Source organism: Baudoinia panamericana (assembly GCF_000338955.1).
Source record: "Baudoinia panamericana UAMH 10762 unplaced genomic scaffold BAUCOscaffold_3, whole genome shotgun sequence".
In the NCBI taxonomy this organism is placed as follows: domain Eukaryota; kingdom Fungi; phylum Ascomycota; class Dothideomycetes; order Mycosphaerellales; family Teratosphaeriaceae; genus Baudoinia; species Baudoinia panamericana.
The window spans coordinates 8,554-24,149 of NW_006911259.1; the positions used below are offsets into that span (position 1 = coordinate 8,554).

The 15,596-nt window shown below is 46.0% G+C and overlaps 4 protein-coding genes across 4 annotated transcripts; 2 read left to right on the top strand and 2 right to left on the bottom strand.

The window, feature by feature from the left end:
* Positions 1 to 317: 317 nt before the first annotated feature.
* BAUCODRAFT_145634 (uncharacterized protein) lies at positions 318 to 9,732 on the bottom strand (the record flags this gene model as incomplete). Its single annotated transcript, XM_007675617.1, has 3 exons — positions 318 to 363; positions 7,635 to 7,839; positions 8,295 to 9,732. The coding sequence occupies 3 exons, from the start codon at positions 9,730 to 9,732 to the stop codon at positions 318 to 320; spliced, it is 1,689 nt and encodes a 562-aa protein (XP_007673807.1).
* A 271-nt stretch (positions 9,733 to 10,003) lies between these two features.
* BAUCODRAFT_51664 (uncharacterized protein) lies at positions 10,004 to 10,636 on the top strand (the record flags this gene model as incomplete). The annotated part of the gene is made up of 1 exon (XM_007675473.1): positions 10,004 to 10,636. A coding segment is annotated over one exon (633 nt), but the record flags the coding sequence as incomplete, so codon positions are not given.
* A 94-nt stretch (positions 10,637 to 10,730) lies between these two features.
* Positions 10,731 to 12,704, bottom strand: BAUCODRAFT_128939 (uncharacterized protein; the record flags this gene model as incomplete). The annotated part of the gene is made up of 2 exons (XM_007675618.1): positions 12,169 to 12,704; positions 10,731 to 12,118 (listed from the first exon to the last, which is right to left on the bottom strand). Exons 1-2 carry the CDS (start codon positions 12,494 to 12,496, stop codon positions 10,731 to 10,733), a joined length of 1,716 nt encoding a protein of 571 aa, XP_007673808.1. The 5' UTR covers positions 12,497 to 12,704.
* A 223-nt stretch (positions 12,705 to 12,927) lies between these two features.
* BAUCODRAFT_65885 (uncharacterized protein) lies at positions 12,928 to 15,312 on the top strand (the record flags this gene model as incomplete). The annotated part of the gene is made up of 2 exons (XM_007675587.1): positions 12,928 to 13,024; positions 13,076 to 15,312. 2 exons carry the CDS (start codon positions 12,928 to 12,930, stop codon positions 15,310 to 15,312), a joined length of 2,334 nt encoding a protein of 777 aa, XP_007673777.1.
* Positions 15,313 to 15,596: the final 284 nt, after the last annotated feature.

The window sequence follows — 15,596 nt, forward strand, 5'->3', positions numbered from 1 at the left end:
CTAAAATAGTAGAGCTTATTTCGTTTATTATTTAATACTTCGTTATCTAATAATTATTCGCTAGTATCTTCTTTATTAGTATAGCCTTATTCGCTATCTTTCTATATTTCTTCTTCGGAGCGTTAATTTAGAGTTTCTAGTATCTTAAGTTACTAAGTACTAATTATATTAATAGTTCGTCGTTTCCTTAGCTTCTAAGGAAACTATCTAGTATTTTCCTTACTACTATAGTACTCTCTATACTAATTATTATAATAGAATATCTAATAAAGGAATCTATATAGTACTTCTTTCTTTTCTTTAATCTATACTAACTTCTATTCTTCTTCCTTTAGTATATCTTCGCTATCTTCTATAGGCTTACTAGTCTTATTAGTAGTAGTATTCTATTTCTATAGAAACTACTTAGAGTTATCTACTTCGCTAGTAACTAGCCTCTTATTAAAGTCTTATAGTATTCTCTATTCTCCGTTATCCTTTAAAGGTTATTATAAGGTTATTACTTTATACTTCTTAGGTTTTCCTAGTATTATATTAAATTATAGCTACTATATTTTATTCTTAACGCTATAATCTCTTACTATATAGTCTTCCTTACTATATATATAATATATAATCGCTTTCTTTCTTTTAGGATATAGTTTCTTACTATTTTTACTATAGCTACTCTTAGAGTTTTCCTTCTTTATTATATCTAAGTATATAGAGGCTACCTCTAGTCTATATAGGTCGGTATAATATAGCCGATTTCTGCCTTAATTCTTCTAACTATAGAGAGGGTACTAGAGGTTAAACTTATAGCCTTTCTCTATTATATATTTATAAAGCTTATTATTAATTATAATAGAGGCCTTAATTAACTAGTCTAATTTCTTAGTAATATCTCTATATCTTATTAGTTTATTCTTAACCTAATCCTTTAGGCCTTAGTAATATATAGTATATAGAGCTATATCGTTCTAATTAGTAAGTTATAAGTACTCCTTAAACTAGGTTATATAGTCTAATATAGACTTAGTCTACTTAATATCTTAAATAATACGAACTATATTCTCGACTTTATTAGAGACTATAAAGACTTATTATAAGACTATCTTAAGTCCTATAAATATTCTAAAGATCCTAGTAATATCTTTATTATATCTTAGGTTACTATCGAGGTACTTAGTAAGATATAGTTTAAAGTAGTACTAAGTATAGCCTCGAAGGAAGGCTATTATAAATAGGCTTTACTTTATAGACTCTATAGAGTTAAACTCGAAGAAGATATATATCTAGTTAAACTAGTTATCGAGTTTCTCTTAGTCTCTATAGTATAAGTCGAGTTTAGCGACCTTTATATTGTCGTTAGACCGATTATAGTTAGTAGAGCATACTATATTAGTACTTCCTACTTTACTAGAAATAGAGATACTCTACTTAGATCTTTTAGTAATAGATATTCTTAAAAGTATTTAAAGTATTATATACTATTATACTTATATAAGAGAGGTTAAGTAATTCTATTATTATAAGTAGAGTTAGTACTTATTAGGTAGTCTAGTAGTCGATAGTAAAGTGTTACTTAGTTAAAGTATAATCGATATAAGAGATTAGAATAAAGTAATAAGTTAATTCTAATTAGTCGGTTTATAATATAAGTTAAATATAAACTCCTAACTACGAAATCTATTATAGCTATATATAAAGGAGATTTATATCTACTATTCTTAGATTAGTATAGTTAATATAATTAGTATTCTTAATTAAGCTAATTAACTAATTAAAGTTCTAATTAGTATTACGGCTCGTTCTACTACCTAATTATTCTATATTGTTTATCTAGCTAAGTATTCTAGATACTAGTAGGCCGTAATACTAATATTAATATAACTATATCTAATATATTTATCCTTTCTACTAAAGTAATAAAGCTTACTTTTACTTTTCTTATAGCTTAAAACTATTATAATAGAACTAATATATACTATAAAAGTAGTAAGTAAAGTAGCTTTTACTTAGTCTATATATAGAGGTAGACTTTCTACTAAATAGATAATAATAGGAAAAAGTAGTACTAATCCTATAAATAACTAAAGCGGCCTTAATATTATATTTTATAGATAGTATAGATAGAGATATTAAGATCTAGACCGACTAGGCTCTTATAAACCTAGTTATAATTTTCCCTACTTTTTTTCTAGTAGATTCTACTTTTACTTAATCTATCTATAATAATACTAAACTATTACTATAGAGCGTAAATCTATACTATACTATCTATAATAATATAAAATAATATATAGTAAAGTATATCTACTCTACTTTATCTATAATAATATTAAACTACTACTATAAAGTATAAATCTATATTATACTATCTATATCGATATAGAACGATATATAGTAAAGTATATCTACTCTACTCTATTTAGAAAGACTTTAAACTATTACTATAAAGTATAAACCTATACTATATTATCTATAATAATATAGAATAATATATAGTTAAGTATATCTACTTTACTCTATCTATAATAATACTAAACTATCGCTATAAAGCGTAAACCTATACTATACTATCTATAATAATATAAAACGATATATAGTAAAGTATATTTACTTTACTCTATTCGGAAGAATACTAAACTATTACTATAAAGTATAAATCTATATTATACTATCTATAATAATATAGAACTATATATATATAAATCTATATTATACTATCTATAATAATATAGAACTATATATATATAAATCTATACTATATTATTTATAATAATATAAAATAATATATAGTAGAGTATATTTACTCTACTCTATTTAGAAGGACTTTAAATTACTACTATAGAGTATAAATATACTTTATATATATTTAGAAAGATAGAACTTTATAGCTATAAAGTATAAATCTATCTTTATCTATTTAGAAAGATATCTACTTCTAACTATAAAGTATATATTTACTTTATACTTAATACTACTATACTAATATCGATATAAACTATACTATAAAGTATATATCTATCTATAGCCTATTAATATAAGTACTTTAGAAACTATTATAACGGATATCTAGTAATACCTTAAAGTAAGTAATATAGCTCTATTTATATATAAGAATATAACTTTAAGTAAGAATACTATACTTTATACTAAACTCTATATAGAAAGTATAAAAAGCGTAATAAAAAAGTAAGCTATAACCCTTCTACTATTACTCTTAATACTTTAACTTAAACTAGTAGTAGCTATAAAGTATACTCTAGATCTCTATATTTCCTTAAAGTAGCTTAAAGAAAATAACTCTAGTACTAAGCTACTTAGTAGTATAGAGATAACGACTAACTAGCCTAGAAACCTATATAGAATAGTAGCGAGTTATAATACTTTTAAGACGACCGCTCTATTAACTAAAATAGATCTAATAGGCTAATCTTTAAATACTATATCTTTAAGACTATAATATAGTAAAGAGATATATAAGCTTATAAGGACTATCTTCTAGTAGTAAGACTACTAGAAAGTAATAGTTATATATATATAGGCTTACTCTAAGTCGACTAAGTAGTAGCCTACTCGACTATATTCTTAGAAGACTAAAATAATCTATAGATATATAGTCGAAGTATTAGTTTCTATATTTATTAAAGAGAAAGAGCTTAATAGTAACTATTAATATAAGAACTTTTAACTCTAACTTATCTTAAAAATAAGGCTAAATCTTATATCTATAGCTAGAAGAATATATTAAATATATCGAATTTACTAGATAGTAAACTCGACTATTTACTACTATAAAGTAATATATCTATATAATATAATATAGAATAGTAACTCTATATATATATCTAATAAAGACTCTAGAAGGCCTATAGCGAAAGTATAATATAATTCCTCTTTAGTAGATCTTAAGTTCTCTAATATAGTAAATAGCTATAAAAATATATAAAACTCTATAATCTTTTAAGAAAGTTTAATATAGCGACTATAAGTATATTATAATAGTAGATAGAGAACTTAGTAATTCTATAAAGTAGTAGTAAGTAAATATACTCTTATAAAGACTAAGGCTATATAGTAACTTTAAATCTTTTAAGTAGACTTATAAGAATATATCTTTAAAAGTTATATTCTAAATAAAAGATAATATATATTTAAATATAAGCTATCTACTAACTAGTATATATATTAAAGTTAAGAAGATCTACTAAAGATAAGTAAAATATTTAAAAGAGTTAAGTAGTATTTCGATATATTCTAAATAGCTCTATAATAACCTATTACTCTCTTTTAGATAGGTCGTAAATTCCTTTATTATAGGAACGAGATAAGCCTTGCTTATTACTAATGTAGAAACCCTAACCCTAACCCTAACCCGCATTTTCATCAATTTCGGTCGTTTTGCGGGTTATAACTTAAACCCCTTTCCTACTTACTACGGGTTCGCCTACGGCATTACTATACCTGCTCTGACACTCTCGGGACTTGCTAAGCGCCGGTACGGCTTAGTAGCGCTCGCCGACCACTTCTACGAGCTACACTACCTAAACTGTCGTACGGGTACGTTACGCAAACTCGTAAGCGCAGTATGTACGGCGACGAAAGCGGGCGGCATTGCACAGGCGATTAAAAGCGAGCAGTATCGCGTGACGACGAAAGCAAGGCGGTGGAAGCGGGGGACCAGATAAGAGCAGCAAAGGCGAGCGGTACTGCACTCACACGATCAGTTAGGAGCAACTTGCGGCAGCGAGCGGTGTCATATGAAACGAGCGGTGGGAGCAAGGGGCGGAAGTGAAAGGTGGATGAGAGCGGAGAAAGCGAGCGGTCGAAGCAGACGGTGTCGCAAGCGTCGAGTGCGGCGGGGATTGCGCGTCTCAAGTGTAGCGGCTACTACGACAGCAATTAGGATAGTTGCGTGCGGCGGTGAGTGCGCGTCAGTCGTAAGCTGAACTCCTTGACTATATGTGCGAATACACGATATTGCACGGTGTCTTGTGGCTTGGCGTTGTCACTGGTTTCCGCGTCTTCATGCCCTCTGCACCAAGTCTTGAACGCTGCGGTCGTTGCTGCTCGATGCCTACGCTTGCGCGCTCAAACGGTTCGAAATGCTTCATGTACGACGGACGTAATCGCCAGTGCAACCTAGGTATACTAGACGGCGAAGCAAGCGGGGTGTGAGGCGGGCTCACTGGTGAACGCGTTAGCGAAGAGGTCGTCGAACAGCTTGCTACGCTCTGCGATCTGGTCCGTCCTACCTTGAACGGTCATGAACGCCATTCCAAGTGTGATGTGCGAGCACTCCCGCTACAAAAGCGACGATGTCGGTTACGGGAGCGTGCGATGCTGAGCATACAATACCTACGGTACACAATATGAAGGAATCACTTTGCAGTCTGCTAGCTTCGTGCAAAGGCTCGCGGCACGCCCAAAGGTTTGTAGGTGGTCGTGCGATATACGTTCGGTGGCTTGCGGCTTATCGTCTGTGAACCGTACTCGTGTTAGCATAGCGATACAACAACCACGTCAGTCTGACACTGAATCCAGGTCTCGTCTTCGTGCGCATTTCGTGTCTTCGTGCACCTTTCGAAGCGGCATTCTGGTGTGGCTGGCGGTGATGGCTTGGCGCCCTCCGGCTGCATGCTGTCGGAGAGCTTGCGCATTTCAATACAATCTCAGCTATGGCACCAATGATACCGCACTTACACTTGGACAGCCAGTGGATTCATCCCGGGCATTTTCGTAGTCACGCAATGTCGTCGCAGTCGGATCTGAACTATGCCGCAGGCGTGCGCATCCAAGCTGGCATAGCTTGCACTGTACGCCAATCGTCTGATGCAGTGGGATAGGTTCACATTGAGCGCATAGTCGTCGGATTTCGTATCGAATGTCGCTTAGAGCACTTTAATTCAACCTCTCAAGCCGAAAGCCTTCTGTAGCCTCCCGTGGGTGGTGCGGCCGTCAACACTGCTACGCCAAGCCGTATATGCCAGGCACTGATTGTGGAGGGACAAGCCCGAATGCATTCGCATATCCTCCGGTCTTCGCATTGAGCAGCGGATACGCTATCCGATGCTACTGGTCCGCTCCGCCAGGTTTCCGGTGATGTCCTCAGGCGTTGTAGTCATTGACGCTTGCTCCATCATACGACGGCCAGCCAAACATTGACCGTAGTAGGACAGACCCGGTATCAATCGCATACTCTGCCGACTTCCTACAAGGCTCCTCCTCAGTCTGTCAAAGCTACACCGCCTTCCCGGAGGCTTTTCGTTAGCATTTACGACCTTGCTACCGCGGCGCATTACTGCCAGCAAGCTTGACCCCAGCGACGATAGCAATACACGGTCACATCAGCGCCGGAAGTCTTGGCCGTGTTTTGTGGCTTCACAATGAAGGTATTTGACGCGGATGGTTCAGCTTTTAAGAGTTAACTAAGAAGTAGTAGACTAGAGGTTGCAGCGTCAAGTCTGGCGCTAGCTGTGTTCCGCCTGCTGGCAGTGATAAGAGGTATTACTAAAGGCTGATAGTAAGGCTAGGAAAACGCAAGCCTAGGCGATATTAATATCAAGACGTAGTCTAGAGCTTAGCTTTGCCGGGCGGCGCCAATATCTTGTTACCAGCTATAGCAGCCGTATACTTCTGACCCGTCTGTCCATTCTCCTCCTTCGGTATTCTGGCCTACTACGTCCTATCGCTCTTGGCAATGCCTGTCTACCGCTCGAGCTCCGGAAGCATCCAGTTCCCCAACACATCAGCTGCATCAGCAGGAACCTCTATCGGTATTAGATAGCTAACACGGTTGAGAGTGTGCTCTTGGAGACGGCTCTTCTTCGCCCACCCAGAACGGTCGACCCCAGTCCCTGTCACACCCATCCTAGCTGCCTATGCTGAAGGCAATGATAGACCGCACAGACCGAACAGACCGCCAAAGATGAAATGTAGGCTTGGTCGTAGGTAGAGAAGGCGGCAGAATATCGTGAGAACTTCTCCGCGGCAGAAAGGGTCGCTGGGCCCAGCTTCTGGATCCACATCCGGGTATGTGAACTGGATTCAGGTCCATCAATGGCGAAGGGTATTCTGGCGTGGCAAAGTTTGGTTGGAAGAAAGTGAGGACTTCCTGATGCTCCGTCGGGGTAATGGTGACTTCGGTGTCCATATCCTTGGCTGGACTTACCGTGGTTGATCTGGGATGCGCAGACGTTGCAAAGGGTGAAGTCAATGCACGACGCTTAAGGTGCTTTCCTACGAAGTGAACAAGAAAGCGTTACTGCTGATCACGACGCCATCTACTGTGTTCCGAGCTGTCAGCAATCTTACTTTTGAACAGAACAAAGCACGCCTCTTCGTTTTGTGGGAAGAAAGGGGACGAAATATCGCTCACCTGCGTGAAGTGGAGCCAGACACCTGTGACCGTCTGTGTCATCGCCGCAAAGACGCTGATATCGATTGAGTTTCCTTCAGCCCTGTAGATGTTATCAACGAGGCGTAAGTACTCCTCACAGGCTTCTGAAGCAGTTGGTGCCGTCTCGGCGCGCGTTATCATAGTCCTGTGGCGTTAGGAACTTATGCCTGGAAATCTCGACCAGCTTTCAGCGGCCACAAAGGTCCGACTGCCTCACGGATCTCAACTGAGAGGAACCCCAAGTACGCACTAGTCCTTATCATCGATGCGGAGTTCCTCGATTCTGTTCACGAGTTCGGTGCGTACTTGGAAGTCAGATTGCGGGATATGTCTCGGGTCAACGTTAACACTCATGGCGATGGCGGCACAGTTTCGAGAGTTGTAGATGTACTGTATCATCGTTGACTCGTCGAGCTGCTGCGCTGCAGTGATTGTTCTAGGCTTCTGCTTATTCCCTATCGTGTCCTCAGTGCCATTTGACCTTCTGTTGGCCGGATGCTGATGAGCAAAACAATCCTCGGGACTTCTACGGAACCACCATCATCAACCACTGCACTACACTGGAGCTCCTGCAGAGCTGGAAAGGCGGCAACGTCCAGGTGATGTGACATTCTGGGCCGATGTGACACTGAGAGACGTATTGTACGCCTCTGTATCTATTGTTGAAAAAGCAGAAGTAGGATGAACAAAGCTTCGTAGGACACACCGACTCTTCGCCTCCCTTCAGCGGCTGAAGATGTCAATAACTGAGTCCGAACGCTTTATCCCACCTCGTTGCAGCCTTTAGCAGATTCGCTCAGAGCGCCAAAACCCATGCTACTTCCAGAAGTCGAACATCCCGGGCCCCTTCCTCGCCCGCTTTACGCTTACGCTCACGCCCTATCCTGCCTCCTCCTCAAATTCCGCGTACGCTTCATAAGCTTCTTATACTTGTGCTTCTTCATCTTCAGCTTGCGCTGCCTCTTCACTGAGATCAAAATCATCTTTACCCTCCTCGCGCTCGGCGCACGCCTGACCGTCCCGAATCCTCTCTGCTCACCATCGAGTCTTGCTTGCTGCGCTTGCGTATACAGTCGCTGCCGCCTTCGCATCCTTTCGAGGAACGGCAGACGGATGCGCGGCTCCATGTGCTCGGCCTGCTGGTGCAAACCATTCACAGCCTGCACTATCGTCGCAGCGGCATCTGTCGGGTCAGGGATCGCGACGATGGGGCTGGAAGAAGCGGTATACGATTTCTGCCCATTGGCGGATGTGACTTCGAGCACGGTGATGGTGGTTTGGTAGCTCTTCTGCTGCGGTCGTATGACGAGCTGATGCTGTCTTCGTTGGCCGCGCGCCTGTTTCTTCTCCGCTGCTTTTGAGTTCTCTTCGGGAAAAGGCTGAGGCGGAGGAGGAGCGCGATAAGGTCTGAACTGGGTCACCAAGTCCTCTAAACTCCTCGATTGCCGCGGCGGGCCATCCAGATGCTTGACGCCATTATCGCTGTTGGTGGAGGACTCTTGGATCACTTCCCACCGTACGCCGTCTTCTCGCTCATTCTGCGCATGGTTCTCGAGTGCTTCGATAGTGTTGTGGAGGGTAAAGATGACGTCTTCGGGTCTTCGCTCAGCGGAGTTGCCGTTTTCCCACGGGTCGCGCTGGTGCTTCGTTTCGAAGAGATTATTGAAGGCTTCGCTCGTAGAGGGAGGTGGGATGGTGGTGGTGACGGATATAGGTCGGTGCAGGGAGAAGAAGTTGGCGAAGCCGAGGTCTAGTTGAAATCTGTTAGCGACGTATAGCTGAGAGGGCAGACTCTGCGCACCTTTCTCCGTCAAATGCGACACTCCCGGCACGGAGGGCAGCCTCGCAAATTGATCGATAGGCACTTTCCCCTTACTTATCCGCTCCGCCACCAGTCCATGCAGTCTACTCCGCTTGCCATGTCGCTTCACAGGTCTTGCCGTTGCCGCCGAGGCTTGCCCTCGCCCCGTCAGAGACTGTCGAGGTTGAGACGTATTATCGGAAGAAGATGTTGCTTTCGCGGCCGGACTTGGTTTGCTGCTGTTGGGCGGATACGACACTTTGCTCGATGACTGTCGCCGTTGATGTGCTGGTCGCGTGCACAGGCACTGCGTGGTTCGGTGAGCGGTAGTGGAGGCGGTGGGGGAGGAGACGACGGGAGTGGCGGCGGCACGGTTGACGACACGGGTGAGCCTAGTGGAGAACATCTCATCCACCGCCGGACAGTAGGGTGGAGGTGGATGTGGAAGGGTAGTGTGATGTGAGGGGGTGGATGTGGTTGGTGATACGACAGAGGTGGAAGCGCTGAGCCGCCTTCGATAGCGGGCGAGCTCGGTGCCCTGATCCATGCCGAAAGCGGGAGGTTCCGGAGTACTCTTGATGGCTGGCTGATCAACGTGATGCACATGCCAGAGGCAGCTACCACACGCTCCCACCGCTGTAGTTCACGCGAGAAAGGTGGGTGACAGATATAGCTCATCAAACGACGTTATCGTTAGAAAGGGAAAGTACACCTTCCAACTGTCTCCTCCACATCTACCCTCTATACCACGGTCTATGTACGCCAGCCCAAGCGTATGCCATCATCGCACAGTCCAAACCCATACCAAGAAGCACAGTATGGCCAAGGATAGGGATACGGAGGCTATGGACCTCTACGCTCACCCTTCCCATGATACTCTCCAGGCAGCTGGTGCGATGGTACTGCAGGACGAGCACGGCAAAGACACACCGTTCAGTCAACTCACCGAGTCCGGCACCAACAATTCAACGTCACCAGTCCACCTCATCGTCTTCATCCGCCACTTCTTCTGCGGTAACTGCGAAGAGTACACCCGCGCACTCACTCGCACCTTCCCTTCCCCTTCCACCCATAATCCGCCCTTCACGCTTAGCATCATCGGCTGTGGGGACCACAAAACCATCCCCGACTACCGCAAACGGACTGGCTGCTCCTTCCCGATGTACGCCGATCCGAGTAGGCAACTGTACATCAAGCTGGGCATGAGCTACAATTTGAGCCTTGGGGACAAAGGTCCACCAGCATACATGACGACAGGCTTGGCGCAGACGGCCGTGACAGGCTTGTGGAACGTGTTAATGAACGGTGTAGGCGGGATGACGGGCCAAAAGGGAGGGGACTTCAAGCAGAATGGCGGCGAGTGGTTGTTCCAAGGTGGAGAGCTGAAGTGGTGTCATCGCATGAGCCACACCAGAGATCATGCCGAGGTGGCGGAGCTCGAGAAGGTGTTGGCTGAGTACGGCGGAAACCATTAAGGCGGAGCGCATATTACGGTGATATGGCAACCGCCTCTGCGGCTGAATCTTACTCCATCAAGGGTTTCTGTTACCGCCCCTTCCTTCCCAACCCTACAACATTCCTCAGCGTCCCGAACGCCAGCACCTCGCCAATCCTCTCGCGCCCACTAAACAGCATTACAAGACGATCCATCCCACATCCCCACCCTCCCGTAGGCGGCAACCCCCATTCCAAAGCCTCAAGATAGCTTTCGTCCACCTCACCTTTCAGGTCTCTCTCTCCGCCTTCGCGATCTTCGGCACGGTACTTGAGCTGATCTTCGAATTTCCGGCGTTGTGCAAAAGGTGAGTTCTCCTCTTCGTACATGTTCGCGTATTCGCGGCCTTTGATGAAAAGCTCGGCGCGGGCTGCCACAGTTTGGCCCGTGGTGGGGCAGACGACTTGTTTGGAAAGCGGAGAGAGAGCGGCGGGATGGTGGGTTATGAAGGTCGGGTTGTGGCAAAGAGGTTCTAGGTAGTGGGAAGCTAGAGCGTCCAGGAGACGAGGGATTGTCGCATTCTCAGGAGTTATTATGCCTTTGAAGGCGAAAATAGCGAGGAGATCTTTGTGTGCGGAGGGTGAGAGAAGGTCAGGGAGTGGGCGGCCCATCTGTTGTTCGAGCGTCGGTATGAATTCGTGACGTTGGTATGAACCGATAAGGTTGACGGCCAGAGCGGGCAAGTTTTGCAGCGCTCCGCTCCTCAGCGTGGTAAACCTCTCCTGCAAAGCGCCGAGTAGTTGCTCAGTCTTCAGCATAAGCTCGTCCAAGGTAGCAAATGCTTCATAGAACTCGCAGATTGAAAATTCTGGGTTGTGCGTGGCATCCACCCCTTCATTACGAAACGCCGGACCAAGCTCGTAGACTTTGTCCATCCCTCCAACGACGAGCCGCTTCAGCCAAAGCTCCGGTGCGATCCGAAGATTGAGCTTTTGACCCTCCAGCTCCGTAGCTTCGGTCTCGAAGGGTCGAGCTACGGCGCCACCAGCTCCCGCGGTGAGCAAAGGCGTGCTTACCTTGATGAAGCCGCGGTCGTCGAAGAAGGCGTTCATGCACTGCTCGATATGGTGTCGCACGTGGAGTGGGAGTGTGGAAACCGGATTCACGAGCATGTCAACATGCCGGTTCCGTGCTCGGGTCTCAGCATCCTCGAGAGACTCTGGTAGCTGGTGCAGAGACGGTGAGAGGAGTTGAGGCACTTGGGTAGCAAGGAGAGACAGCTCACCCCGCCGGGTCCTGTGCGGCCAGCCGGTGGAAGCATACCAGTCGCCTTTGCGCACTGTTCTAGTGAAGTCCTTGAAGGTTTTGGAGCAGTCCTCTTGGGTGCCGGCCTCATCTAGAAGACCGATTCCGACTACCACCTGCACAGACGCGGATCCGTCGTAGATATCGAGGAAGACTAGCTTGTTGCCTGCAGTGCGCACCGAACGAATCCTACCTGAAGCCGTTAGTATCTGCGACTCGGGGCTGAGATCGAGGTGAGCATACCGGCTACGATGAGTGGGCCATTGCCAGCAGAGTCTACGCTATTCCTGACAGTCTGGCCAGCCTCCAACATCCCGTCATACCGGCTCCTAAAGTCCGATATGGGCACACGAGACTCAGGAAACCCGAAGGGTAAGCGTGGATAGCATTCCTCAAGCTTCTTGAAACTCTGTAGCTGTGAAACACGCTTCACGTAGTCATGCGACGCGCTTCTCCGGCCTGAGTCCGAGTCATCTCGCAACCAGGCACCGCACGAGAAGGCGCGGCCTTGGGATCGCTCGAAGCCGTGGAACAGGTACGGTCGTAGTCGACGAATCACACACGCCGACATCCGCAACCTTCGCAATGTAGTCAGCAAGTGCTGCTTACTGGCTTACAGCAGGATCTTAGGGGTATTGTGGGAGGCAGATCAGGTTCAAATTCCTTTCAACGATCATGCTGCCAGCCGAAGCCAGACAGTCAATCGCAACGGTTCTCTATAAGGTCATCATGCAAAAGAGATTCTGATATTCCATACGTACCTGCGCTGTATCGCTAGGATCTTCCCACGATCGTTCAATTGAGTATTTTGTCGTCTGAAGTTCTTCGCGAACCGTGCATCCTGCTCACGTAAGCCCACCGCACCGACTGCGCCACACCCCACGCCACTAAGTCTTGCCCCTTCGACACATGCATGACTCGAAGGATTCCATGTCCGTATGATTTTTGTCTCCTTTTCTAAGATCACCCCATCTCGAACAAGCGTTTGATCGGAGGTTCGTGATGCCGGCTTTGGACTTGATAGATCATTCCCCACAGCATCCATCTCCTGCCGCACCTATATCGTCAGCTTCGAATGTCTTCCTGCTAGACAACTACGGTGAGACTGCGTTCGAGTCGCCGTTTCACAAACGATACTGAACGTCTGCAGATTCGTTCACCTGGAATGTCTACCAATACCTTGTACTGGAAGGAGCTAACGTAACGGTCATTCGCAACGATGAAATTTCTCTTGACGAGCTGATTGCAAGAAAGCCCACCCAGCTTGTGGTCAGTCCAGGACCAGGCCATCCGGAGACCGACGCTGGTATCAGCAAGGATGCGATTCGCCACTTCGCGGGTGAGATACCCGTTCTTGGTGTTTGCATGGGCGAGCAATGCATCTACTCCGTTTTTGGTGGTGTCGTAGAGCAAACGGGTGAGATTCTGCATGGCAAGACGAGCCCTCTGCGGCATGACGGCAAGGGTGTGTACCATGGTCTGGCACAAGACCTTCCGGTGACGAGGTATCACTCCTTGGCCGGAACGCATCCCACGCTTCCGAGCTGTTTGGAAGTGTCTTCGTGGATCGCTGCCGGTCCGGACGGTGGCAAAAGTGTCATCATGGGTGTGCGGCACAAAGAGCTTCTTGTTGAAGGTGTGCAGTTCCACCCTGAGAGCATCCTGACTGCAGAAGGCCGTACCATGCTCAAGAATTTCCTGCGAATGCAAGGCGGCACTTGGGCGGAGAACGAACGCTTGCAGAAGCACAACAAGCACGCTGCCACGAATGGCGTATCCGTACACACGAACGGTGCTTCTTCTACTGACGATAAGAAGACATCGATCCTTGAGCGCATCTACGCACACCGTAGGATTGCCGTGGCGGCACAGAAACATATCCCCTCCCAGCGACCAGAAGATCTGCAAGCAGCCTACGAGCTCGACCTTGCGCCACCACTCGTATCCTTCCCCAACAGACTGCGACAGTCACCATACAAGCTTTCGCTCATGGCTGAGATCAAGCGCGCATCTCCATCAAAGGGCATCATCTCTCTCTCGGCTTGTGCGCCATCACAAGCACGCACATACGCACTAGCTGGAGCGAGTGTCATCTCCGTACTCACAGAACCCGAATGGTTCAGGGGAAGCATAGATGACCTACGATCAGTACGCCAAGCGTTGAGTGGCATGCCTAACCGGCCTGCTGTGCTCCGCAAGGAGTTCGTGTTCGAGGAGTATCAAATTCTCGAAGCGCGGCTCGCCGGCGCTGACACCGTACTGCTAATCGTGAAGATGCTTGATGTAGAAACGCTGACGCGGCTGTACAAGTACTCGCAATCACTGGGCATGGAACCTCTTGTGGAAGTCAATACGGTGGAGGAGATGGAGGTCGCAGTAAAGCTGGGATCGAAAGTCATCGGCGTCAACAACCGCAACCTCACGACGTTCGATGTCGACATGGACACAACTACCCGGCTTATGACAATGGTCAGCAAAGACACCATCTTGTGCGCACTCAGCGGCATTGCTGGGCCGCAGGACGTCAAGCCGTACCAGGAGAATGGTGTTGGTGCTGTGCTTGTAGGTGAGGCGCTTATGCGCGCGAAAGACACTGCAACCTTCATCGCGCAGTTGCTTGGCAGTGGCGAGGCAGCAACAAAGTCAGCGGCGAAGCGGAAGTTACTTGTCAAGATCTGTGGTACCAGAAGTGCCGAAGCCGCGAAGACAGCTATCGAAGCTGGAGCTGACCTCATTGGCATGATACTTGCAACACATAGGAAGCGGTGTGTCAGCACAGAGACAGCATTTCAAATCTCGAAGGTCGTACATCAGACGCCGAAGCGGTCCACATCTTCGAGCAACAGTGAGACAGCCTCACAAGCAAAAGCCACCAGCTTCTTCAGGCACACTGGGGCACATCACCTTCACCATCCCAAACGCACCCTTCTCGTTGGCGTCTTCCAGAACCAGCCCCTCGAATACATTCTCGAGCAGCAAAAGCTGCTAGATCTAGATATTGTACAGCTACACGGCTCCGAGCCGATCGAGTGGGCAAGCCTCATTCCCGTACCAGTCATGCGAGCGTTTAAGCCTGGAGAAGCCGAGCTTGCCACGACAGGCTATCATGCAATACCACTACTAGACTCCGGAGCGGGAGGAACAGGCCAGCAACTGGCGGTGAAGAACGTCAAGACTGTGTTGCAGCAGCATGGTGGATTGGAGGTGATGCTTGCTGGCGGACTTACTCCAGCGAACGTGGCGGAGATGGTACGGTCATTGGGTGACATGGCGGACCGTGTGACAGGTGTCGATGTGAGTAGCGGTGTTGAGACGGATGGAGAGCAAGATCTGGAAAGCATACGAAGGTTTATTGCTGCTGCGAAGGAAGTAGAGTCTGGCACCTAGGTACTGGCATTACGCTGAGGTCCCACAATGTACTTGGCGGCTCTACTCACCACCCGATCTGAGCCCGTTGTTAGCATGCCAAACTCGGTTGGCATCCGGATGCAACGGTCCCTACAGTCGTCCCTGCGTCTACCTGCGCGACCTTAGTGAGACGAACACCACCCGCCACGACCTCACTTCTCACAAGCTGCATATACGGTCTTACGTGATTAGGCAGCCATTTCAACCACGTGACGGGTCTATATGAGGTTGCGCAAGCTTAAATGTTGACCTCTGCCACTGCA